The 26851-nt window shown below is 39.6% G+C and overlaps 1 protein-coding gene across 1 annotated transcript; it reads left to right on the top strand.

Annotated features, from left to right (window-relative positions):
• The first annotated feature begins 501 nt into the window (after window positions 1-501).
• On the top strand, window positions 502-26242 carry caln2 (calneuron 2). Its single transcript, XM_027005263.2, has 6 exons — window positions 502-1014; window positions 7533-7654; window positions 9348-9491; window positions 10687-10799; window positions 24623-24779; window positions 25304-26242. The coding sequence occupies exons 2-6, from the start codon at window positions 7540-7542 to the stop codon at window positions 25429-25431; spliced, it is 657 nt and encodes a 218-aa protein (XP_026861064.1). The 5' UTR covers window positions 502-1014; window positions 7533-7539; the 3' UTR covers window positions 25432-26242.
• Window positions 26243-26851: the final 609 nt, after the last annotated feature.

The following is a 26851-nucleotide window of genomic DNA, read 5'->3' as shown; positions in this document are numbered from 1 at the left end:
TGAGAACAGAAAATATTTAAACTATGTAGCGGTGAAATGCTAAATAATATATTAACTATATGGATACAGTACCGCATTGGCGTTTTTGTGGTTTCTCAAAAGGTTAACAGTCACTGGGCGCAACATTGGTTTAACAATATTAGAGAATTGATACTTGAGATAATGAAAAGTTTTTTACATGCAGGATTAACATACAGATAATAATATGGTCTAAATATAGATTTCTATGAAAGTCAGGGAACAGGGTTTTACAAGTGTAAGGTATGTATCCGATGAAATCTTATTTAAAGAAATGAAAATTGTATTCGCAGGATACTGTCTTCATATGTTGTCGAATAATTCGATGATTTCCTTATTGGTGCTAGCTCCACCTCCACCAGTCTCGCTGATACACCTGCCATATTTATGAAAGAAGAAGATACCCCAGACCAGATCTGATGGACCGGTTCAACCGCGAAATCGCTTATGAGCAGCGTACTCATCTAGAGGCGCAAGAAATGGATTAACACTGTCACATGAAAGATGTGCAGACATGAAGTGAGATGGGAGTTGGTACTCTCGCGTAGCCTACAATTCAAATGAAAAGGATACGTCAACACTTTTAAAGATTATTGTGAATTTTATCTGTTGTCAGACTGGTATTGGCTTGGGATACAATAGACCTGCCGGATACGTAAAGGGGAAAGCCCGCAGCCAAGGTATCGAGGGTGGTGGCTTTTTTGAACACAACAGTTCGTCTTAGAACTTCAGAATATGGAGACTTGTACTAATAGACGACCTTTCGATTTGACTCAACTGTCTACTGCAATGGATATAGGATTTTCACATACCAACGGGACTAAGAACCGATAATTGATCCGCTAAATGTTTAATTATCTCCTCTTAATTTTTCGGTATTAATAATCAATCAGAAGTTAACATGATACAGCCAGAGATTTGTTTTTACTTTGCCTAAATACTGGGTATCCAAAACGGATTAAGACCTCATCTGCAGTAGGACTCAACCTTTAAAAGGTAGGCTATGTGGTTTCAGTTGCCATTCAGTTTGAAGTATGCACAGGTGCTCTTAAATACCTCCTCGAGCAGCGGTCTATGTGAAGCTCACTCTTCAAACAAATCAACAAACAAAGGTTTTTTTTTCTTCCTCTGTTGTAATTATCGGGCATTGGAATAATTTGGATGGTAATGCCAAGCGATACGCGAGGCGTTTCGTAAATCGTCCCAACTAGACCTGAGTCGACACACTCAGCCAACAGTATGCATCAACAAATGTCTTCTCTTTATGTATTCATTTAACTTGAAATGTTCAGGTCATAAAGACACCAAGATACCCAATATGATACCCAACTGGTATTGGTACCCAATATGATAATGAATGTGTATTGTTATTCTGGCGTATTTATTCAGAAATCAATATGATTTTTAGAATTTAAAGATCAGGACAATTAGCGCTACTGGGGAGATTAGTCGTTTTAGTGCTTGTTCGGTACTCGAAAGGACGACCCATTCTTTTTTTTCTGTGGTACATTTTGGAGGTCTGTGATGTATAGAGTTTGTGATTGTATGTCACTTCACTCTCCTCGGGGTGAAGGGCGAAATGCTAACTCACACCGCGGTTCTCTCCTCTGCTAACTGTGGGGACACGGAGCTTGCTCTCCAGTTGCCAACGCGTGTCCTGCAGCTGCCCTTCCGATACGGCGCAGACAACTAAACTCTTTTAGCGTCTTTAAGATGCCTGAAAGGGCACTGTTCTCGTTATCGCTTTTGAGCTATTGGGTCCGGAAAGGTCTGGCGTGGAGTTGCCGCTGTGCCCTTTGGATCACAAGTCAAACTGGAAATAAGAGGGACATGAGCACAGACAGGTGAAATGGAGAGTCCTCTGAGAGATTCACTCTGGGTAGGCCTACAGCTGGATGTATATCAAATGGGTAAGCGTTATTATTGAAGCAAATCAGGTTGTCAGTTTCACGATGACAGCTCAGCCACATCCGATCGGCGTTGTTGTCATGCACTTCTCATTGGACGTGAAGCCACGAACCAACTATATAAGGTTTCCACGTATGCTAATTACACTAATAACCGTTTTCAGATGCTGATAATTATTTTTACGATATCTTTTTATTCTCCAGTTCTAGGACAGGGCGAATAAAAGAGGAAGGTTATTCGGAAGGTTATTGGACCCAAAAATGATTACGTAGTCTAAACAATGGTGGTTTCGTATCTGCGGCAAGATGGGCTGCCTTATTCGTTGTTTCGGCTCAATTTATTTAATACCTGCTTTGAAAAAAAATGTCCAAGTTACACAAAGTCCTGATATTAAATGTGACTGGGAATGCTCCCATTAGATTTGGTTCTGTGCAGCAATGTGCGAAACGTCCAGAAACATGAGTGGCAGGTCTCCAGTTAGTACGAAGTATTTTAAAAGTTGAATATAAAATGATTCATTTAATAACTTGTGGGTTTAGTTTATTTGTGCATTTTATGTTATTTCAGATCAATATGTATTATTCTCCAGTGTGCTCTAACTCAAGGTGGATTTGCTGTTCTTTTTTATCAATTAAAGAATTAAGGAATTTACATGTATGGGTTTTATTCTCTGTTTAACACTGCAGATGCATTGCTTCATAACACAGAACCAAATCCAGAAGGTATATATTTACTATCCTGATTGTAAGAGCCAAATATTTGAATTAGGTGGGGAAATTATTATGGTCAATAATGTACCTGACACAGATATTTTCCTAAATATGCTTATCTGTAGAAAGAGTCATATCTATTAGTGTATAAAATGTATTACTTAAGTGGCTGGTCTGGGTCCGTGATATATCTTTAATAGGTGAAGAATAGGCTATAGGCATTTGCAAGGTTAGAAATGCATCTCATGTCCTAAGGGTGTGACAGGAGTATTAATCTTGTCCTTGGTGCATAAATTCTGGCCCAGCCAGCACCCTCTAATGAGAGGACTATCTTTCTTTTCAAACCTTTAACAATTATTTTAATTGGCAATTAGGTTAATATGCTTGGCTTTGTAATAGTCTTTCCTTTTTTATTTTAGTCAAATATAAGAGAGCATGTGACCTTAAGGTCACAGTCTATGAGGGTACATTTGCATTACCATTATGACAGTGATTGGTGGCTATTGCTCTTCTGAAGTATGGGGCAATTATAGACACGCACATTGGGTGACATGCTAAATACTTTGTGGTGAAAGAAGGTCCATGTGTCCCTGAAGCTCCCCTGACATATATGACAATCTTCCAGCAGCTTCCAGGTGTATATCTGAGAAGATTTCAACCTCTCTCTGTCTCTCTCTCTCTCTCTCTCTTCCTCTCTGTATATATATATATATATATATATATATATATATATATATATATATATATATATATATATATATATATATATATATATATATTCTCTTACTCTTTACAATTTATACTAGTCATATTTCCAAACACTCACACACAGAATTTTATTTTCAAAGTTCATCTATGATCCTTTTTATATCAGCAGTGTTCAAAGTCATCTTTTAACCTCACACTTTGATGCAGTGTACTTACTAGAACAAGCACCACAATTAACCTTGTAGAGGTACAGCCTTGTTGAGGGCTGTTACCATGACGAGAACATGTGTGCTTTTTGGTGGACATTTTAATAAGCTTCCCAGACGCTGTGGCAGGTAGGTATAGTGCCTGTGACCCAAATGACATCAACGCCTCTGCTACTGTTCCTGGAACAAAGCCGAGAGCAGATGTGCTGGCCCAAACATAGCCATGGGCATCTACCACTCACAGTGCATACCAGCATCATATTAACATCAGCTCACAGCATATACCAGCATCATATTTACATCAGCTCACAGCATATACCAGCATCATATCTACATTAGCTCACAGCATATACCAGCATCATATCTACATCAGCTCACAACACATACCAGCATCATATCTACATCAGCTCACAGCATATACCAGCATCATATTTACATCAGCTCACAACACATACTAGTATCATATTTACATCAGCTCACAACACATAGCAGTATCATATCTACATCAGCTCACTGCACATATCAGTATCATATCTACATCAGCTCACTGGTTTCTAACACCCCTGCTGGCCCACTAGCTGTCCTGTTAACAATTTATTAGGTTGTACTGACATATGCAAAGCTCTGCCTTCACCTATGATAGATTTAAGATGCTATTTTCTCTTTTGCCTGTGATGATTCTGTGGCCAGACACTTATCATTGAGGGGTTATGTATGTACTTGATAATTAGATGACTAATGCTAATAACAGAGTTGTCAAGAGAAATTAAAATCTGTCAGTACCCATTTGAGATTCTGCAGTATGCAGCTTGAATCATGGATTCAAGCTGCACACTCAGCAGTGCCTGACAGCAGTTTCTGTCTGTTTGTTTACTGCAGTAAGATTGCCTATGCTATGGAGTTCGGTAAAAGCAGGGGAGTGGAGTTCCTCTGGCTGTTGAAACCAGTGCCTGTTAGCAGGTGGCTTACCAATCACATCACTCAGCTTACATGAAATTTCAAGTGTAATAGCACAATGAATAAAGGGCCCTCCAAAATCATTAACAAACTATTTAAAATGCTTACTTACTTGAAATATGAGAGAAATATATATTTTCAGAAGAAAAAAATAAGGCACATTTTTATATTGTATAATAAAGTACATAAAAACACATAACTGTTATTATTCAAAATCAAATTGATATATGTTTCATATACACCTTTTAAAGCACACCTGAGTGATTAGGAACTCTTAAGTGGTTATTCATTATTTTCTATTTTAATGGGGTATAAACAGTGGCATGCAGGCAAAACACCCTTAGTGATCCACCAGAGTAGAAAAAGTCATGGAATTAAATGGCAAAAATTACATTTGGAAATGGTTTTTGTCCTTCATAAATCAGAAAATGACTATAGTTTCACATTCAGAAATATACCTCTTCACTACTACTACTATTTGCATTTGTTGTTTTTTTCAACTAAAGAATTAAAGGATTTACATATATGGGTTTTATTCTCCATTTAACATTACAGGTACAACTGTAAAAATAGTTTTCAAACAAATGTAACTGTAATAAACCTGTTCAAAGATGCTAGTATATTTTACCACCAAACACAGTGTGATGGCTAAAGGGGCAAAATTTTCTCCAAACAGCTGGATAATAGTTCCATTAATCCTGAATGAATGATAATGATTTGAATTCCTCCAAAACTACAATTATACACCACATTTATGTTAACAAACACTTTGAAAGGAGTTCCAGAAGTAAGCCTCTCCTATTGTTAAACCACAAACATAGGTAGACAAACCACGAACATAGGTCTGCACCATTGCCAGCCAGATTGGAACTGGGTTCTATAGATCCGATAGGCCAAATAAAGATCTTTTTGGGGGGAAAAACACCAGAGGGTTTTAGAAAGAGAATGCCTAAAAAGCAGGTTATGCAGAAAATAACCAGATTCTTACCGTGAAGAATGGTGGTGAGACTGTAATGATCTTCCAAAGGCCCTGGGAATCTTGTTAGGCTACATGGCATCATGGACTCCATTCAGTACGGGAACATTTTAGATCAAAATGTGTCAGCCTCTGCCAGAAGGCTATGACTGGGCCACAGTTACATTTTAACACAGAGATTCAGAGCTTTTAAAAAATGGTTCACTGACTACAACACAGTCTCATTATGCCAAGCTGTGGCCCTCACAGTTCCACAATATGAAATCTTTTGAAAAACTGAAGAATAAGCTGATGAAGAAAGTCCAAAAGTGAGGACCAAGAAGATTTTGTAAAAAGGATTGGTCTCAGTTCCTTTTCTACTCCCTCCTCATCTCCAAGCCCAGAGTCAATCAAACTTTAAACTAACATTTCCTGCCTACAGGGCTGTTAATATCTATGGCAATTACACTAACACACTAGTGAATATCACCAGAAAAAAGCATTCTTTCTATCTTCATGTTATACACATTAATCAATGTATACAGACACTCTGTAGAGACCTTCTTCCCTTCAAAGCAGCACTTTTAGTAACTCAGCACTTTGAATTACACAAATGTTAGCCTAATATATAGGATCCTGGATAAAATAGTATAGCCCTATTGTTAATCTTTTACTTGAATACAGGGACTTTAAAGTCATGTAAAATGAACAGCACTTCATGGTCTTAACAGTATGAGACATAATGCTTCAGGGAACCATAAACCACACTCTTTCAAAATTAAACGTTTACTGGTATGTGTAACTAGATCATGAAAAACACTAAAGCATTACAACCTACATCCTAATGGCATGCAAAAATATCATAGCCTATTAGTATTGTGTGCACAAACTAATCTATTTCTTTCAGGGAAGAAAGTACAAAGGAATCCTTACATTTATCTTTATCTCTCTCAGTTTAAGAGATCTCCTAATCCCTTAGTTCAAAATATGGATATTTGAGACAAAAGTGTAGAGCAACTCAATATTTTTTTTTTTCACTGTGGTTGAATAAATCAGTGATAGAACTATTATTTATTTATTTTCACTTTTTTTGGCCAGAATCTCAGATATGATAAGATGTGTATATGTGTGTGAGTATAATTGAGAGAGGACCAAACCTTTTGATGCTTTTATTGCTAACTTGGTCTCTTAATCTTCTGTGAGCCATCTTCCCAGCAGCCAGGCAAATGTCTTTGTTGAATTTATGGTGTGGGGTAATGAGGGTGGAAGCCAGACACCTGATCTGAGTGGTCTCTGGAGAGTCAAGTGTGGATGAATTCTGGTATAAATACATATGCATATTCTCTGTACAAAAGGTAATATGCAAACACACACATACACACACACACACACACACACACACACACATATATATATATATATATATATATATATATATATATATATATATATATATATATATATATATATATATATATATATATATATATATATATATATATATGATGTATTAATTAGTTATCTCAACTAAAATATAAATTTGTAAAAAAATAATAATAAAGTGATCACTGAGCTCATTTAGTTTTGGGTTTGTGGAAAATTTGTATTTTTTTCAGTTTTGCTTTTTCATTGTACTTTTAAATGCCACACACACTCTGCCACACTCTACTGCACTCTGCCTACCTTACTGCCTAGTGAGTTTTCTGTGTGTCTTATTCTTGATTTTTAGTCCTATTTCTGTTTTAAAGACAGCCATATGCTCATTACTCATTTGGAAGCCTTAAATGAGGCACTGTGGTTCTGGCAATGTATATGGTTTGGCAACTGTGTATGTGTGTGTGTGTGTGTGTGTGTGTGTGTGTGTGTGTGTGTGTGTGTGTGTGTGTGTGTGTGTGTGTGCGTGTGTGTGCGTGTGTGTGCGTGTGTGTGTGTGTGTGTGTGTGTGTGAGAGAGAGAGCGAGAGCAAGAGAGAGAGAGTAAGAGAAAGAGAAAGTCTGTGTGTGTAGTTTGTTCAGGGTTTTGGGGAGGTGTGCGTTAATATGTTTTCTTCAAGTTGTTTGTTTGTTTCAGGAAGAAGATGCCTTTTCATCATGTACGAGCAGGGCTGCTGTACACAGACAACTACCTGACCCATTCCCTCTCTTCAATCAGTGAGGAACAGCTAGCCAACATCTCGACAGAAGAGCTTGGTGGTGAGTGTAGTTTTGTATATGTGTGTTTGTGGTGTGTGTTGACTGGAGCACTTGGTAATGAGTATGTGTTTGTATTTTAAAGAATGTGCAGGTCTTCTTCACTTATATGCTTGTACTACAGTGTCTAAATTGTGTTAACCTTTTTCGACAGCCTCTGCATTACAGTTTTTAATGCTATATATCTCACTTTATCTCATTGATATCTCACTTTATCTCATTTGTATCCACAGTCATTAACAGTAATGTTTGAGGGGATACAAAGAGAAAAAACAAATGTCCTACATAAGCACAATGGCATTAGTCTTGCATTGCAAGACTCTCTAGGGAGAGTCTGGTGCCTTAATGACTCTTAACATGGCCAAGAACTGCCTACAATTGCAGGTAAAAGAAAATCAACTGACACACAAATTGACCAATCACAAGCCTGCTATTTTGGCATGACATATAGAAGGAGGCAGTCTTCAAAATGGAGTCACAATACAAAAAGGTCCTCAGGAGTATATAATGGCTCAGTTGGAAGAGCTGTACCATTAAAGCCCAGAAGAAAAAAAGAATAAGAAAGGCATTCACAGTAAATCTCAATCTGCAGCACTTACCTGCACTTTTTTGTGCCCACAAGTAATTTAGGACTTCTGAATATATTAAATTGCGCAGATGCAAAGTCAGCAACATTCTCTTCATCTTTTCCACATAAGCTTCAGCCATGCCTTTGTCTATGAGGTATTTCACTTGATCTTCCATAGTCTCTCAATGCCAGACTCTCAGTCTATGTATGGTCTATGCATCTGTGGTATATAGCTGACACTAAACTGGCATTAGCAGAAAGACCAGACAAAAACTGCTTTATGTGAAGATCTATTTTGAATGAATGACCAAATGTCAGTCTTTTGGAGACAAATATAATGCAGTTGGCAATGCTTGTGTGAAAGATCATTATCATATAATCATAAGAAAGGAAGGCAGGAAATTAAATGAGACCTGGTAGGAAGATTCACAAACTCAGCTGAATAGAGCCAATTATGTGAAAAATGTATGCTTGTCATAGCTAATATTATTTACACATTGTAAGAAAGATGTACACTTTTAATGGTAATGCATCAGAAATTGTTGCAGGGGTTGATTTAAAAAGGCCCTAATGACTTCCTGAACCAGAGATACTGACACCGAGTTCAAACACCAGCTCTCAACACCAGCTCTCAACAGTTACTGTCTGTTCTGAAGGGAGTCCCAACTGAGTATGTGCAAACATGAAGTTATGGAATATTTGTGAGAAAGCCTGAAACTCCACCCTTATTTCTCTCTATTTATACTCCCAAACCTCCCTATTTTCTCCTCCCTGGTTCCCATAATTCTCTCTCTCCATCTTCCATCTTCAGTAGGGGGGGTCTGTCTTTTCCCACCTGTGGAGGCTACTCTAGGTCACTCAACCCCCCATTCTAGCCCCTATAAAAGGCATGGCCTGCGCTCACAAAATTTAATTTAGCAGCCACACACCAATGAATATAATTATTCCCACTGTTTGTGTGATACATGTAGGTACCAGCGGTATATATACTCTTTCTATATATTAAGTATGTCAGATACTGTATTTCACCTGTGAGCGTATGTATGTGTGTGCATGCTGTTATAACCAAACGTGTTCTAAGGTCTAGTAGTTCTGGAATTAACATTTTTATTATTATTCCGCATGTAGAGATCCGAGAGGCATTCCGGGTGCTAGACAGGGATGGGAATGGCTTCATATCCAAGCAGGAGCTGGGCATGGCCATGCGCTCTCTGGGATACATGCCCAGCGAGGTGGAGCTAGCCATCATTATGCAGAGGCTGGACATGGATGGTGAATTTCTCTCTGTCTCTCTAATCCCCTTTCAAATGCTCATGTTCGTTTAGCCTTTTATTTATCTGTAAGCTCCCACTCTTTGTTCTATCCTCTCTCTATTCTGTCTCTATCCTCTCTCACAAAGAGAATGTCTGTCTGGCTGTACAAGATAGACACTTTGGATCTGCTGTATGGCACATTATTATATGAATGCTATAACTTGAAACACATAGTGCATGTGTAGGCATGGTAAATACCTTAGAAGATGAACTCTGGAAGATCAGTCCAATACTTAAAGGATTGGCCTCATGGCCTTCTCAAGGGTGGATCTATGCTGACCATGTGAATAGAAGGACTACACTGATCTTTCTTGTCAGTCAGTAAGACAAATTAACAATCCTGGCTTGCTAACTGGATGGTTTTAGACAGAGCAAGTCCTAAAGTGATGTTGGGTATAGACTAAAACTGTTAAAAGTGCATTGTACTCTAAACTGCCTTTGCTGTGTAGGCTGGAGTTACCCTAGGTTGGTATCATAATGTTCTGTATCTAATTCTATATTCATGTAATGTGAATTTGAGTAGTGGTTCGGCTATTGCTTATCCTTCTTCTATAGTAGATAAAACTCTGTTGGCACTAAAGTGCTCCTAGGTGCTGCCTTTAGAGTCCCAGTGTGGAATATAGATAGTGCAATGGTAATAAGTATTAAGTGGAGGCAAGGGGATGACTGGAGGTTACATTGAGGTTTTGCAAATGAATGCAATATCTGCTCAGTCTGAATGTTGGCTTTAAGTTCAGCTTCTAGTTTTAAGTTTTAAAGACTTTTAAAGTATTTAATTCCACAAGATGGGTTGGTCACATAGCAATGACTCTTCTTCTGAAAGCACAAGACAGCATGGACCAGCGATTGGCTTGGCTTATCAGGGACTATCAGGTTTAATAGGATATTGTGGGATCTGTATGATGGCGTGCAACATAACCAGTTGGATTAAGGAGAAAATTATTTAAGTGTCAAAACCATGTTGAAATATTAAAAGCAATATCAAAGTTAATTTTAGGTTATTCAACATTTTCCAACACTTAGTTGTGCACTATGCCTGCAGGAGCAAACAACTCTTAATTAAACAAATGGTATTCCATTCTGAATGTTTTGAGTTATTTTTTATCACTTCATTTGTATGAAACACTTTCACATATTTAACATTTATGTTGCAGGTGATGGACAAGTAGACTTTGATGAGTTCATGACCATCCTGGGCCCTAAACTTCTCTCATCTGAGACCAGAGAAGGATTCCTAGGCAGCACGATAGACAGCATCTTCTGGCAGGTATAGGAAATGACCTCCTGTCTGTTTTATATCTTTACTATCTCTTTTGTTTTTCCTCTTTTTTCCTCTTTTCCCTCTCATTGACTGTATTACTCTTCATTTTATCCCCTATCTTGCTCTCTTGCTCTATCCCTGTGCCTTCTTTATTTGAGCATGTCTTTGCATTCTGGGCTCATTGAGGAGATCACTACTCTGTCAAAGCATGTCTTCCCTGGCTTATCGCACACGCCTAACCTACTACCTGTTCTCACTGCCTCATAATGACCAAGCAAACTGATTCTTTCCCCAACTCAAGACTTCAAAGTGAGCAAAAATTGTACCATTACAAACTGAAGCTCCTCTAGATATAGAACCTCATATGAGCTTTATTGGTTTGAGGTCTAAAAGGAAAGCACAGTTCATTGATTGAGTAAATCCTGAATCTTTTTGGTTGGTTGGTTGTTTTTTAACTAGTGGTTTTGAAAGGTGAACTAACCACTATACATGAGTGTTCTAAATGTTTTAGTGAAACATCAATTTGGCTGAACAGAGAATTCTGTATATAGAGTGTGCAATAAAGACTCTGTGTACTCACACATACATGCAGGTAGCATTTGTGTGTGTCTGTATAAATATATACAATACCAAATATGTAACCCCCAAACTGGTAGAATGGCTCCAACAGATCCTAGGAACAACATCCAAGATCTCAGTCCAGAAGATTGCAGTCCTGGGAACAGCTAAGATACTACGCAGGACTCTCAAGTTCCCAGGCCTCTGGTACAGGACCAAAGGCTGAAGGAAAAATACTTTATATGTGTATTTCACTGCAATTTTGACTAGGGGTCAGCCCAAGTGTCCCTATTATTTTAAAAATATGATGATAGCTAGCAGGATTTCATTACAATTTAACAATAATCACATTATCTGCTTTTTCAAGATACAGCCACTTTTTAACCAAATGCTACACAATTAATGGAAGTTTTTGCAAATTTTTTAAATACTGCTACATGATCTCCTATCGCAGAAGAGTGTTTTTAATCTGTAGATTCCAACAAGGTGTCACGGAACGCTACCCTTGCCACTGGTCACATGATACGACCCACTGCATGCAGTGGGAATTCACATTTGTAGTTTCACCTATGTTTAGCACACACCTGCACCTGGTTAGTCTTGTTATGTTTGTAGGTATTTAATTGGTGTGTGCATCATTGTCGGTCACAGTTCATGTTCATGTTCACATTCACATTCACGTTCACATTGTTCATGTTAGCCATGTTTGTATTCATGTTCACTGTTTACGTTATATGTGAGTGCTGTTGTCTTTTTTGTGCGTTGATAAATGTCTGTCTCCATCGAGGGAGACATCCTGCTCCTTGCCCTGCGGCACTCAGGCTGTTACACAAGGTATATTCCAACCACAAGTTCAGTATGAAGAACTTTGTTCTGGGATGTTTACACTGGTGGAGCCAATTTAACAGGCATGTAGGAACTAGGGCAGCAAAGGGCCTTCTCACCATGCTGGTCTGCTGGGGAAGAGGTATGTTGTTTATATGGACAACCTTTATACATATGCTGAGTTGTTCATGAGTCTGCACAGAGAAAATACAGGGGCTTGTGAGAGTTTGTTGGTGGACATAATACCTGGTACTGTAGAGGACATGTGTTCTGAAATATTTAACAGTTAATGGGTTACAGTAATCCGAATGTAACAGAAAGTAATCAGATTGTTTCTTTAATATAGTAATTCTTGGATTAGGTTAGATATACATTTTTAATAGGTAATCAGTATGATGAAGGATTACAGTAATATGTAATGGAAAATGAAAACATTATTAAAGTAACTCCCCCAACACCATGTGTATGCCTCACACTATTGCTTCAAGCTAACCATTGCATTAGGTGCTTCATGCCACTTAAAGCTAATACCTAAGTTAAACCAATTTAAACATAACTGTGATGCTGAGAGGGAGAGAGAGCAAGATATGAGTGCACAAAAGGAGTGTGTTTATTCTCCATAATAAGAATAAAGAAACCAAATAGCACGGTATCATATGGGCTAAAAAGCCCAAAAAAGAAAATATTGGCATTTGATGCATGGAGACACAGAAGACCAGATTCAAACTCTATGCCTCTTGCTTGACATTGCTTAGGCTAGCAACACACTGGTGCAGTGGAGAATAGTATGTGTGTGTTTTAAATATGGGAGAAAACAAACGATAACAAGGGACACTCTTTTATTTTTAGCAGTTTATTATCTTCTGGAATAAATTATGTGTGCTGATTTTAAAATGTTAAGAAACAGGGAATATGTAATAAATGTTTTCCTTTGTGAGATCCCGAACAGAAAGAATATATCATGGCCTGGCAGAGATGAGCATTCTGAACAGTTTGCAGCTGCTGGCGTCGCTCTTCAGAACATATGCAGAAGCTAGTGTGAACAGCTGGGCTGCCACATACCCAGAACTTTGTTACATTTGTAAATTTAAGAACAACACAGACTGCTTTTAGAGATAATGAAGTACACACATACTAGTTTGCAAAAGTCATTGTCATGTTATTGTTACATAATCTTTTGGTCACATGTTGTACTCATGACATGTTTTCACAGCTTGTATTTGATGGAAGACAGTTACCATTATTTGGATTGCTTTTCTTATGGGCTTTTATTGGTTCTGCCTGTCTGATATTTGTCATAGCATCATTTGAATTTCCTTTGCATCTCCTACTTCCTTCCTTCTGAGGAGTGTTTACAGGCAGAATTGCCTTCATGCTGCTAGGTCCCTAATGGTCTCTCAGTTTCCTTTTTGGCCAACAAATGCTGAAGTAACTCTACTATACCGAGTGAATGTACATGAATATGAATGTCATGGCTTTACCGGCTTATTAGGTTATGTTCCTGAATGGAAGTATGTGATGAGTACAATACTAGGATCTGTATGCAGTTTTTAATTTGCACCAGTCATGGTTACCAGTTCATAATTACTCTGCTAATTGCTTTATTCTCATACATCTTATAACCTTAACATTAAATGAAAAGAGGGGTAAAGTAAGCCTGGTGTAATGTTTCTTTCATGTTGTTCATTAATATTAAGATCCTATAGGTGAGATGAGAATCACAGTGAGAGAGATTGTGGTTATGTTTTTATGAATCCTTCCATTCATGAGTTTTTTTTTTTTTTATATAAGTGAAGGAGTACTTTATATTTTATATGTATAGACTATTAAAGGGATATCATTTAGTTTTGCAACCTTGAACTTGATACATTCAGCTTCACTTCCTTATTACAAAACTACTGAAGAATCAGTGGAATACTCTCTTTGTAACGCAAAGTGGCCCGAGTGCCACAGGGCGAGGGGCAGGAAACAAAGACTCCGACATCTGGGACGTACATTTATTCAAACACAAAAACAACGGCACTCACACGTGTTACAAACAGAGGACACGAACATGAAACGACTAACATTAAACGAACACGATAAATACATCTAACAATGACGAGTATGACATTTAACATGATTAACAACAACCCACCACATTGAAATGTTACGTCAACAATGACCAACGACGCTGCATTCCCTGACGTAGGTTTAAATACACATAGACAAAGGAGGTACAGGTGTGTGCAGGCGTGGCCACTAACAAGGGTCCTGCTACTGCACATAGCTGGCCAAATCATGTGCCTCGCGGGAGGCGAGCGTTCTGTGACACTCTTACAGCTGATCCATAATGCTCCAAAAGAATCCCTAATGACCTAAAGCTAACCAGATGTTTGCAATGTTTGTTTTGAATGACAAATTTAAACTTGTAGTGACCCAACATCTCATTAGACCGTGTCTGGGATTTAATATGATGTGCATTAATATTCTAAATTAGCACAATCTATTTAATATTAGTCTAATACTACTGACTGTTTAATCCTAACATTGAGAGTGCATGAAGATTTAATAAACTCTATGTACACTGAAACATTACACAGAGATTATATACAGATTATACACTCAAGGTTGTAAGATTAAAACAAACGAGCATGCATTTCAGTAACATATCATTATAATTGACTCATTAACTTTGCAATACATCTGTGTGCATGTATGTGTTAATATGTTAGTGTTACAAATTGGGATGTGTGGTTGCCTTAGTGTGTCTATGTGTGAGCGTGTCAGGCAGTTAGTATATAGCAAGAGCCAGCAGTACGGTCATGGTGCAGTGAGCTGATCTGACTGGGAGTAAGTGGAGGTAATAAAGGCCATAATGAGCATATCACTGAATGGGAATGAGAACGAGAATATGCAGTGTTATGGTGGGCAGAGAAACCCGAGACTGCCTTCTATAATTGCCTTGCTCCCAGTCATATCATTCACTGTGAAAATGCCATCTGTCCAATTCACAGTTCCCCAAGTGTCAGTTGAAGCACTGGGGACTGATTTATGAACTATTTCTGCCTTAGAAATGGTTTCATGTAAAACTCTGTGTGTGTGTGTATGTGTGTATTTGTTTCAAGGTCAAGGATTAAGTTATTGCCAGAATATATCAGTGCAGTACTGCATGGAAATTAATTGTTGAGCCACTGTTGCTGATAAGGCATTATAGGCTGTTCCCTCTAATATTTTCACCTGTGTAATAGAGTAATGATCAGTTGATAAGAGTTGGAGTAGAATCTTTTCTGTATGAGGAACTCTTAATCATCTCTTGCTGGTACCTCTGATGTGAGTTTAGGTTATTGGAATCCATTTGTTGAATAAAAAAATACATTTTGTCTATGGTCCACAGCCTTATCTAAAACCAGAACAGTGACCGTATGACGTCGGCAGGGAAGGAGTGGGACATGAATGCGGGAATGGAATGCCTTTATTCTTCATCACAAGTACAAACAAAGAATCACAGCAGCAAGCTAATCAAAAGAAAATGAAAAGGCATCAGTGCTGGCAGTAGAACTCAGAGTGATAAGATGCAGCAGAATAGCAGTATTACTTGGGGCATCCTGTATGTGCAGGAACTGCAGAGCAATGAGCAGCATTGGAAAAGTGTTCCTGTGGGCTTTAAGTAAAGGGAGAAACAAAAAAGGTGAAACAAGGCACAGGTAAAAACAGTCAATAATCATGTCATTGGGAATGGGGTAGGTTCAATGTGTGTGTGACAGTGGAAGTGTCCCTTGGGCATAGTGCCTGATGCACCATGACAGTAAAGCCCCACAGAATATCCCGCCAAACTCCAAGAGCGGAGTCTGCCCGGCCAATGAGGGGCTGGTTTGGACGGGTGCACCTTATGGAAGGAGGCTGACAGCTTGGGATTTGGGTGTCACTTCATTTATGTGGTGGAGGATGGTGTGCGGACCTGCATACTTGGGAAACTGCTTACCAGTGGGCCTCACCCTGCCATCCTTGGTCACTATCCACACCTGGTGCCCAGGCTGGTAAATAGGCATCTCTCCTCTTTGCCAATATGCCTTGCACTTGAAGGCAACGATGACCATTCACAAGCATCCATGAGTTTCCTCCCATACCTGCTCACTCTGCTAGCACCACATTTGGACAGCTGGCTGGTCAGTGGTCAGGGGGTTCCACAGACACAGTGGGGACTGGAACCTCAGGACACACACAAAGGAAGTGAGCTCCATAATTGTATAGTGGTGAGTGTTTTGTGCATACTTCACCCAGGGCAAATAGGAACAGCAGGTCTCTAGGTGCTCCTGACAGTAGAAGCCCAGGAATTACTCCAGTCCCTGGTTCACTTTCTCCACCCACCCATAATTAGCCTGCAGGAGGTAGCCTGAGGTGAGTTTCATCATTATTTTGAGCTTCCCCAGAAATTCCCTAAATACCACAGAGGTGAACCGAAAGTACTGGTCTATCTTTAGGCAGCCAGGACTCTCGGAAGATGTAGTGGAAGAGCAGGTCAGCTGTCTCAAGCACATTGGAAGCACTTGGGAATCATCTTTGAGAAGACTTTGATGACTACAAGAATGACCATGTTTCAAACAAAGGCCGGGAGGTCTGTGATAAAATCAACAGCCAGGGAATACCAGGCATAGTGTGGTGTGGTGAGGGGTAGCAACTTACCAGTTGGTGGTGTATGAGGCATTTTGCTGTGTGCACACTCTGAGATGACAGCAGCTGCAAGGTGTACATGGAGCTTGGGTGTCCTGAGTCCAGTGAGTTGTGTGCCCAGGTGATCAGTGCTGTACAGCATCGTGGCAGAACGTAGAGCTGATACAGAGAGCAGCGAAGGTGAGGGTTCAATGTGGCAATGTGGTGGGCAAGGTCTCAGCTAATGCCCCCCATGAAGCAGGAAGGGGCTAAGACTGGCTATTGGCTAGTATGATGTGCCTTATCACTGCACTGCTTGAAGAGGGGGTCTGCTTACACATTCTTCAATCCAGGTCTGTAGGTGACTTGGAATGCAAACCTGAAGAAGAATGTGGACCTCCGAGCCTACCTGGAGTTTAGCCTCTTGTTTGTTTGGAGGTACTGCAGGTTTTTATGGTCTGTAATGACCATAAAGTGGTGCCATTCTGCCTCAAGCCAGTGTCTCCACTCCTCAAAGGCCATCTTCATTGCCAGTAGCTCCTGATTGCAGACCCTGTAATTCCGCTGCCGGGAGGTCAGTTTCGGTGACCGGCTTAAGTTTGGACTTCTCCCCTGTCTGCTGGGATAACATAGTCCCCATCCACACATCTGAAGCATCTATATCTACTACAAAGGGCTTAGTGGGGTCAGGCTACTGCAGTACCAGTGCGATGGTGAAGGTCTTCTTGAATGCAGCAAAAGCCTCAGTTGCTGACAGGGTCCACTTCAAGCAGACTGCCTGTTTGTGGAGGAGGTCAGTCAGGGGCTGTACTAGGGTGCTGAATGACCGGAAGAACCGCTGCTAGAAATGGGTGAATCCCAGGAACCGCTGCAGCTCAAGGCACGTCTGGGGTTGTGGCCATCCGGTCACTGCCTCCACCTTACCAGTCTGCATCTGTTTGCAGGCATCCCTGAAGATTTAAACCAGGAGGGTCACCGCGTGATTGATTATAGATTATTGCACAGAAGAGTGCTGAGGACCATAGGAAGACGAATCTATCAAGATGTTTTTGATGTAAGTGATGACGGATCTACCCAAAAACTTCCTTAAGATATCATTAATGAATGCCAGTAAGATGGACAGTGCCATGTGTAAGCTATTAGGCAGAACCATGTACTCATGATGTCCTGAGCTTGCGCTAAAGGCTGTTTTCCCACTTGTCACACTCCTTAATCCTTAACAGATAGGATTATATAGGACCTGCAAAAATCAATCTTACTGAAGTAACATGTGCCCCCTCAGCTGCTCCAGGGCAGCAGGGACCAGCGGTTGCGGGTAAGGGTACTTTATTCACAGGGAGTTTAAGCCTGGTAATCTATGCATGGCCTCAGCCCAGCATTCTTCTTTTCAAGGAAGATGTTGGCTGAGGCAGGTGAGGTGGAGAGGCAGATATAACCCTAGGGTAAAGCCACCTGGATATAACACTCCATGACCTGCTCCTCCTCCTGGAAGAGTGGGTACACTCTGCACCTAGGGGGAACAGCCCCCTCCTTTACACTGATGGCACAGTCATAGATGTGATAGGGAGGGAGCTAGGTGGACTTGGAGGGATAAGAAGCAGGGACAGGGATGGCATTGGGGGCTTCTGGGCTCTTCATGGAGGTGGACAGGAGGCTTACAGCCTTCTTCTGGAGGCAGCGTTGGTGCCAGGAGGGTGTCCACTGTGTGATCTGTTTATGTGACCATGAGAAGTATGGGTTGGAGGTGTATAACCAGGGGGGCCCTAGTGTGATGGCCTAGTGTGATGGTCGGGGAAAATATAAAATGGATGTGGTGTGGGCTGCATCTGTTTGTAACAAAATGTAGAGAATAAAGTGAGTGATATAGCCCTTGCCTAAATGACCTCCATCCATGCAGTGGTGATGGCAGAGAAATAGGTTTGGATCCTCAATTTGCTGGCAAAGCTCCAGTCTATTAAGTTCCTCACTGCTCTGGAGTCAATCAGGGCAAGCACTGGTTCATTCCAACGTGTAGTGGCAGCCAGTGTCCAGACCTCCATGCATAGTCCACTGCTGAATGGAAGGTTTGTCTCAGCATGGTTCAAGTGTGGTTCTACCCTGACGCAAAAGATGGAACACTGGCTTAAGTTCTTAGATGACGTCAGGGTGGTCATACATCAGTGAAGAGGAGCAGGACATGAAAGCAGTCCCCCAGGCCTTTAGCCATCCCCGTGAGTTGGGAGATAATGAAGGCCACCTTAGCGTGGCCAGGCAGGTGGGGCAGGTAAGCTAAATAGAGTTCACACTGGACCATGAACCCTTCACTACCATTGGGATCCCCACTATACACATCTAGAGTGATGATATGGCAGAGCACCCCTTCAGTCACAGAGGATTTCAGGGGCTCACCAGCTCACCACCGAGTGGTCCGATTCACAGATAGGCTCTCCATACAACTAGGTGGTCAACCATGTACCAGAGCCTGCTGAGCTCCTGTTGCTGCTTCCCAAGTGCCTCCATCTGGGCAGACAGGAAGCACTCACTGCCCTCCCCTATTGTGGGGGTGCATTCTATAACATCAGCAGGGAGGGAACGAGACATGGGTACAGGAATAGTGTGTCTTTATTATCCATCGCAAGTACAAACAAAGAAGAACAGTGACAAGATAATCAAAAGAAAAAGAAAAGAAAATGCCATAGCGCTGGCAGTAGAACATGGAGCATTTAGACGCAGCAGAGTAGCAGTATCACTTGGGGCGTCCTGTACAAGCATGAATTGCAGAGCAATGTGCATCATTGGACAAGTGTTCGTGTGGGCTTTGAATAGAGGGAAAAACATAAAGGTAAAACAAGGTACAGGTACAAGCAGTCAATCAGGCTATTGAAAGTGAGGCAGGTGCGATGTGTGTGTGTGTGTGTGTGTGTGTGTGTGAGACAGTGGGCATGTCACTCGGATGGGGTGCCTGGTGAATCATGACAGACTGCTGAGTGTTACTACTTCCATTGCCTATTGTCTTATGATGAACTGCTTCTACCTCAGAACAGCTATTCACCCCAAAATAATGCAATTTGGGCTATTCTAACATGTAGGGATCTAACCAAGTTGCTCTTTAATCCATTTCTACTTCTTTCAATTCATTTTTATGTGTCTATCCATGAGTTCTGAGGAGGACATGCAGAAATGCATGGGAGGGTCTGTGAGCCATGTCCCTTTCACATGCTGATAAATGTGTCTGGGCACCTTCAACATGACACTTCCTGCACTCATCCCCTGCTGTGTGGGTCAGCCAAAGACATCTGCCTCTAACACTTCTTCATGTAGCATCTCTCTTCCTAGTAAGATCTTCCATGACTTCTTAAATGCATGGAAGCGTTTCTCAGAGAGGGCACATACAGTATTTAGGATCACAGGCAGATTTAGAGGCTATTGTGGATGCTGGAGACAGTAGAGTTAAGAAATCAATAACAACCTTTCAAATGTGGAATCAATACAGCTTTTCAGAGACACAGCACCTAATAAATGTAAAACAAGGACTCTGAGATGCTTATTAGATTCATTTTGATGCATGAACTACAGCTTTGACTACATTCAGTCACATTTGCATTCACTGCAATAGACTGAATTTTATTGATCACATAAAACTGGACATGAGAGCACTGTCAGTATATAAAAATAATTCTTGACTTCATTATGAGTTTGTTTTTCATTGTTCAATCCATCACTGATTCTTTCAGCACAGCAGAGCTGTGTTAGATCACAAGGTTAAACTGTCTTAGATCATGTTTTAGATCAATTATAGCAATAAGAGATTATATTAAATAAGCATTTAAAAATCATAGTCACTGTATTTGTAATATTATTTTTTGTTAAACTTGAAAAAACAACTGGTCTTAATAGTTTTAGTTCATTAAACTTTAAATAGGAAGTTCACGCGATATAAAACAGATTGATATCGGAACAATATAACTTAATTGTTCTGATGAAAGTGGAAACAAATTCTATATTTTTACAGTGCAATATTGAATTGTTCACTGTCAGTGCACTATTAAAATATTTTTTTGGGGGTCTAGCACATTTATGATGCACCACACAGCGAAAAGTTCACACAAGTCAGCCCAGCACATCAGAATTGAACACTTCTGCATATTGGGTAAGAGTCAAGCATACTTTTATGTGTGGAGTCCCATTTAAAAAAGGTCAGAAAACATGGCCATAAACGAAAAGGTAATGGCATGGCTATGATCTCTTCTGGTGTTTCACTGAACTGGCATTGACATCTGAAAATCACCCCCTTTTTGATATCAGAATGTACATTATCTCTGCTGGTGTCTTTCTCAAGTACACTCAACACATAAGGATGCACTGAATGTTAGGCCACAATAGGTATGCTGTAAGCAAAGCATAGAGAATCCCTTTAGTTCCAAGTGGAATTCATACCCTAGGATGTTGGCGAAATATAGGTTACATTTATATATTTTACTTATCAGTTAGGGATTATGGTTACTTTAATTCAGTGAAGGGTGTTTTTCCCTATTTTCTCCCAAATGATATCTCATCTGTTATATTTTACTGACAGGTTCTCCCAAATCTCAGTAATAGTCTGTAAACAAATCTACCACTACACAGTCTTTCACAGTGAATAGCAGCTATTTCACAGGAAAATGTCATACACTAAGAAAATGCAATGTTAATGTTCAGGTTTCCACTAATATCTTGCATTGACCTTCTGAAACACATAAGATCAGATCAGCATTAAAATATTGATCCTGTCAGTCAGGCTTCCAGGCTAATCGCACAGCACACTATTCTATTATTCCATTTGTTTAGTCTTTATCACATAATTTTTACTCTGAAGGTTACAGGAGGAGACGAGCATGAGACCAACTAGGACAAACATGAATGGAAGACAGAGAAGAATACAGCCAAATGAAGGAAATGCACTTAACACCTTTTCTCATCATTCATTACTTAGTTGATTGTATGTTCTTGGTATTACTGCTCACTCTTCTTTCTCAGTGACAGAGAGCAATATTTTTCTATCCAGGGTTGTAAATCATCCACTGTGCTTGTGACTTGGAGCATTCCTCAGGGCTCTGTAATCAGATCACTCTTCTGTATTATATATATTTATATAACAACTGTTAAAAGATACAGTGTTGTGGTGTCAGTTTTCACTGTTATGCAGATGATTTATCTTATTATCAGATTCTATAAGAATGTGCTGCTGTCTGCCATAGTAGAGTCATTCTGTAACATAAAAGGCATAGAAGAGTGCCTTTCTTCCTAGATTTCCTGATTTTAGTTTTCACAGAGATAAAGTCCTGGTTAAACCTTCAAATAATGTTTTATTTGAAGTCATTTTACTTCCAGCATCTGCACTATCTACCTCTTATTTACCAGGTTCAATACAAAGTTCTTCTTTTTACTTACAAGTCAAGATAAACAAGTGCATTGTTTAGCCTCTAACTAGTCATTTGAGCTGTGACCTCAAGATCTAGGGATGCTATAGACTCCATGTTTGAGAGGATGCTTACTTACTATCATAGATGGCAGTTAGTGAAATGCACTCCCCCAGTGTCTCTGTCCTATTGTTCCCATTTTATTTTTTGTTGTAATCTCATCTTTGTTTCAATACTCTTCCTGCTCTTAAATATGTTGAAGTTGAATATATACTAATCAGCCACATTATAACTACTGACAAGTGAAGTAACACTTACATTGTTACAGTGGCAGTTATCAAGGGGTAGAATATATTAGGCTGTACGTTTTTGAAATTGATGTGTTGGAAGCAGGAAAAAATGGTTAGGCATAAGGATTTGAGCAACTTTCACAAGGTGCTAAATTGTGATGGCTAGAAGACTGGGAGAGCCAGAGCATCTCCAAAATAACAAGTCTTGTGAGGTGTTCCTTGTAAGCAGTGGTTAATACATACCAAAAATTGTCCCAAGAAGGACAACCGGTGAACCGGCAACAGGTTCATGGGCACCCATGGTGTGGGGAGTGCAGGTTAGCTCGTCTGGTCCATTTCCACAGAACACCTGCCGTAGCACACATTGCTGACAAAGTTAATGCTGGCTCTGATAGAAAGGTGTCAGAACACATAGTGCATCACAGCTTGCTGCATATGGGTCAGACCCCTGGTGACCCCTGTCCACCAGCAAAAGCACCTACAATGGGCACATGAGCATCAGAACTGGGCCACAGAGCAAAGGAAGAAGGTAGCCTGGTCTAATGAATCATGTTTTCTTTTACATCATGTAGACAGCAGGGTGCGTGTGTGTTGCTTATCTTGGGAAGAGTTGGCACCCAGATGCAATACAGGACGAATGCTCTGTGTGATGCTCTGAGCAATGTTCTGGGACAACCTTGGGTCCTGGCACCTTCCTAAACATTGTTGCAGGCCAAGTATACCCCTTTATTGTAATTGCATTCCCTAATGGCCGTGGCCTCTTTCAGTACAAGAGTGTGCCTTGCCCCACAGCAAACAATGCTCAGGAATGGTTTGAGGAACATGACAAAATGTTCAAGGTGTTGACTTGGCATCCAAATTCTCCATATTTCAATCGAACAAGCATCTGTGGGATGTGCTGGAAAAGTAAGTACAATCTATAGAGGCCCAAACCTCAAAATTTACAGAATTACTTTAAAGAAAGGATTTGCTGCTAATGTCTTGCTGCCAGATACCAATGGAAACCTTCAGAGGTCTTGTGGAGTTCATGCCTCAACAGGTCAAAGCTGTTTTGGTGGCACAAGGAGGAGACAGATAATATTAGGCAAATGTTGTTAATGTTATTACAAATGTTGTTAATGTTATTATATAAATGAAACCAATAATGATTATGAAAACAATATGATTATATATATTGTAATCACTACACAGATCCACTACTCTTGGATCTTTATGGCTTTATGGGTGTGCTAATTCAGTGGATAGCACAATCACACTGGTCCCTGGCTTCAATCCATATGCTTTAACATATGCTTTAGCATAGTTGGCCTGTGTTCTCTTGATTTGAAGTAAACATTAGGGGATACTGGGTTAGAAAATATATATATATTCTACAATATGTGCACTATCTCAGGTTATTAAATAATTCATCAGCTGGGCAGAGACTAATGCCATCTTGAGGCTGCAAACTAGCACAGAGATTTTGTGAAATGTTGATAAAAACATTGCAAAAGAGTAAGAGTGGCTCAAATGCATATCTCCATGGTAATTTCTGATTCATTGTAAGATCTTCTACAATATGTTACACTGTTTCTCATTCTACATCTCCAGCAGTATCTTAAACATTATTTATTTAAACACTATTTATACAAAACTTTTAGATATGATTGTCTTCATCAGCATTCTGCAATGCGTCACCAGATAAACTGTATTGTTTTATTCTTGCTTATCTCCAAGGCAGCAGGTTGATGATATTATAGAACATGAGCATGTTGAGGAGAGAGCAACAGTTATAGGCAGGCAGGTGTATGGGATAATATGTGGCAAAATATGTGATAATGTGGCAAAACAGCTGATTGTAGAATGGCCAGTAACTTTCTTGTCGACAGTTAGACCTACCTTACAAATTAGCTGAGCAAAAGTAAAATTCTTTTGTATGTTTAGCTATTTTAATTTGGTTGCCATTTTCCAAATTAAATCCCAACGTGAATGGATTTTTTTAAGCCTTTAGGGTGATGGAATAACTTACAGTTCTACAAATCAGTGAGGAAATGAGTCATATATTATTCTTACAAATTTTCAGAAATTATGCCCTCTTCACAGAGGGGAAGCAAACATTTGGCTGTGAAAAACTGTAATGTTGTATGCCTGTGTTTGCTCCCTGCAGTTTGACATGCAGCAGATGTCTCTGGAGGAGCTGAAACAAGTCCTATTCCATGCCTTTCGGGACCATCTAACCATGAAGGACATCGAAAACATCATTGTCAATGAGGAGGAGAGCCTAAAGGAGAACTCAGGAACCTGTCAGACTGAATTTGAGGGAGGTAAGAGAGAGAGATGACTGGCAGAAGACTTTACTAGATGATTGTGGATCACAACCTGCCAAAAGCCTTAGCATAAAATGTCCAAAATTGCAATTTATTGAATCACAATTTTTTGTTTTTTATATTGATAATGGTCAGAGCTTAAGAAGATTTTCTATTTGTTTAATTAAATAGTTAAAACACATGGGGTAAATGCAATGAGAATGTAACTACATGTCAGATCAGCTGACATGCTTAGGTAATGAATTGGTAAACAAGAAAAAAAGAGTGGAAGAAACATTATGTTCAAATTGTTATGTTTACCAAGTCCACTGAGAGGTACATGCCATCTAACTCATTTCTCTACATAGCCAAAGGTTCATTATGCACAGTGAAAAGCAGGCTTGCTGGATCACTCTGTTTGAATGGCTTATGCATACTGCATTCTTCCTTCACAATGCCCAATTCTGTTTTCAAGTCTATTTCAATAACTGCTTGCAGCTTCACATTTATTTATTTTCTTCTCTTCTATGTGACTCCATCAGTGCATTCTAAAAAGAAGAATCGGCAGACATGCATCCGCAAGAGCCTCATCTGTGCTTTTGCAATGGCCTTCATTATCAGCGTCATGCTTATTGCAGCCAATCAGATGCTGCGTAATGGTATGGAGTAGCCCTGTCCACTGTGAACCCTGGGTAATTTTACCTGTGCTCCATCTACCTTTCAAGTGGCAAAACAAAACTTAGCCACAAACAGCAACAAAGAAAAACTGTATAAAAAATTGATATGTATCCTTTTGTAATTGGACTTGTGGTGAGAAAGCTTCCCACTGTATATAAAGAACCAGGCCAGTAATATGACAGTGGTGGTAAAACTGAGTGGTAAGACTCTTAGAACTCATCCAGATTCCAAACATGTGGATGTAATAAAAGACAAATACTAATGACATAATGAAACTACACTAAGAGGTGTTTACCCTCCCATCTCTCTGACAGGGAGACACAAGGGCTTCTCCCTGACACCCCTTTAATGCAATAAAACCCAAGGTCCCCTTTCCTGCATTTGTTTGTCTCTCACATCCTCTTTCCAGCTGTCAAAGCAAGGACATCTCTCCAGATGGTATCAGACTTCAGAACATCTGAGATTATAGTAATGAGGAGAACACTAAAGGCATTGGCTTCCTGCAAATATCTCCCATCAAACTTGACTCATTGCCTATGTGCATCTCCACACGTGCATGCTTGTGTAACTTTTTCATTCCTACTGCTCTGTTTTCATCTGTGTAAACCTGTCTGAGACTGAGTGGTAATATTACTTATTTTTGAATAAACACACAATGATAACAATTTTTTGAACATAGTAGGAGTCAAATAATGTCTAGCTAGGAACACTAAATAATGAGTGATTGAACAAAGCTTTTGTTTGTTTTGAAGGCTTTGTGAAAGCACAATAAATGTTCTCTGAATCTATATAAAATAATGCAACTGGAATATAATGTGTTCTACACAAAGTAATTACTATTACATCATCTTTGTTGCAGCTGTGGCAACAATAATGTTTAAATAATTTTGCATTCGGAATAATTTAAGAACACCAGAAAAATTTGGGGTGAAGTAATCATTTTTGTTGATCAAAAAATGAGTATTGAGGTCTTCTCAAAGTCTAAGAATATTGTCTGATTAACAGTACAGTCTACAACTTCTGCAGACATATCAGACATGTGTTTGGACTTTTTGGTCCAGTTTTGATTACTAAGGTGTCTCATTTCAATTCACTCTCAGGCGCACCAAAGCCAACATTCAGTGAACCCCAAATAAACCTTGTCCTTTCATCTCCTGTTAATATATGTAATCCCCTGTATGTAATTTAAATACTCTACCAGTTCACATATATCTACATATATGTATGTGTACATTAGAAATCCCATTAAATGAGCACAGTTTATATTTAATACTGTAAATAAGTCATATGTTCTCATACATATAGCCAACTGCATGCATGTTTATGGATATGACACCATGTAGGAGAACATTTCATGAGATGTGTACTTGACTGTGTTGTCCTTGTATGTTCAAAGCACTGTTGCTACACTT

Source organism: Electrophorus electricus, chromosome 6, assembly GCF_013358815.1.
Source record: "Electrophorus electricus isolate fEleEle1 chromosome 6, fEleEle1.pri, whole genome shotgun sequence".
Taxonomy (NCBI): domain Eukaryota; kingdom Metazoa; phylum Chordata; class Actinopteri; order Gymnotiformes; family Gymnotidae; genus Electrophorus; species Electrophorus electricus.
The sequence above is the reverse complement of the archived record's forward strand: the minus strand, read 5'-3'. Positions and strand labels throughout refer to the sequence as shown.

Excerpts from the sequence above, each read along its gene's own strand:
- caln2 (XM_027005263.2), top strand. The coding sequence starts at position 7,540 with ATGCCTTTTCATCATGTACGAGCAGGGCTGCTGTACACAGACAACTAC. Across the intron at positions 7,655-9,347 it reads CTCGACAGAAGAGCTTGGTG|AGATCCGAGAGGCATTCCGG; the intron begins GTGAGTGTAGTT and ends TTCCGCATGTAG. Across the intron at positions 10,800-24,622 it reads TAGACAGCATCTTCTGGCAG|TTTGACATGCAGCAGATGTC; the intron begins GTATAGGAAATG and ends TGCTCCCTGCAG.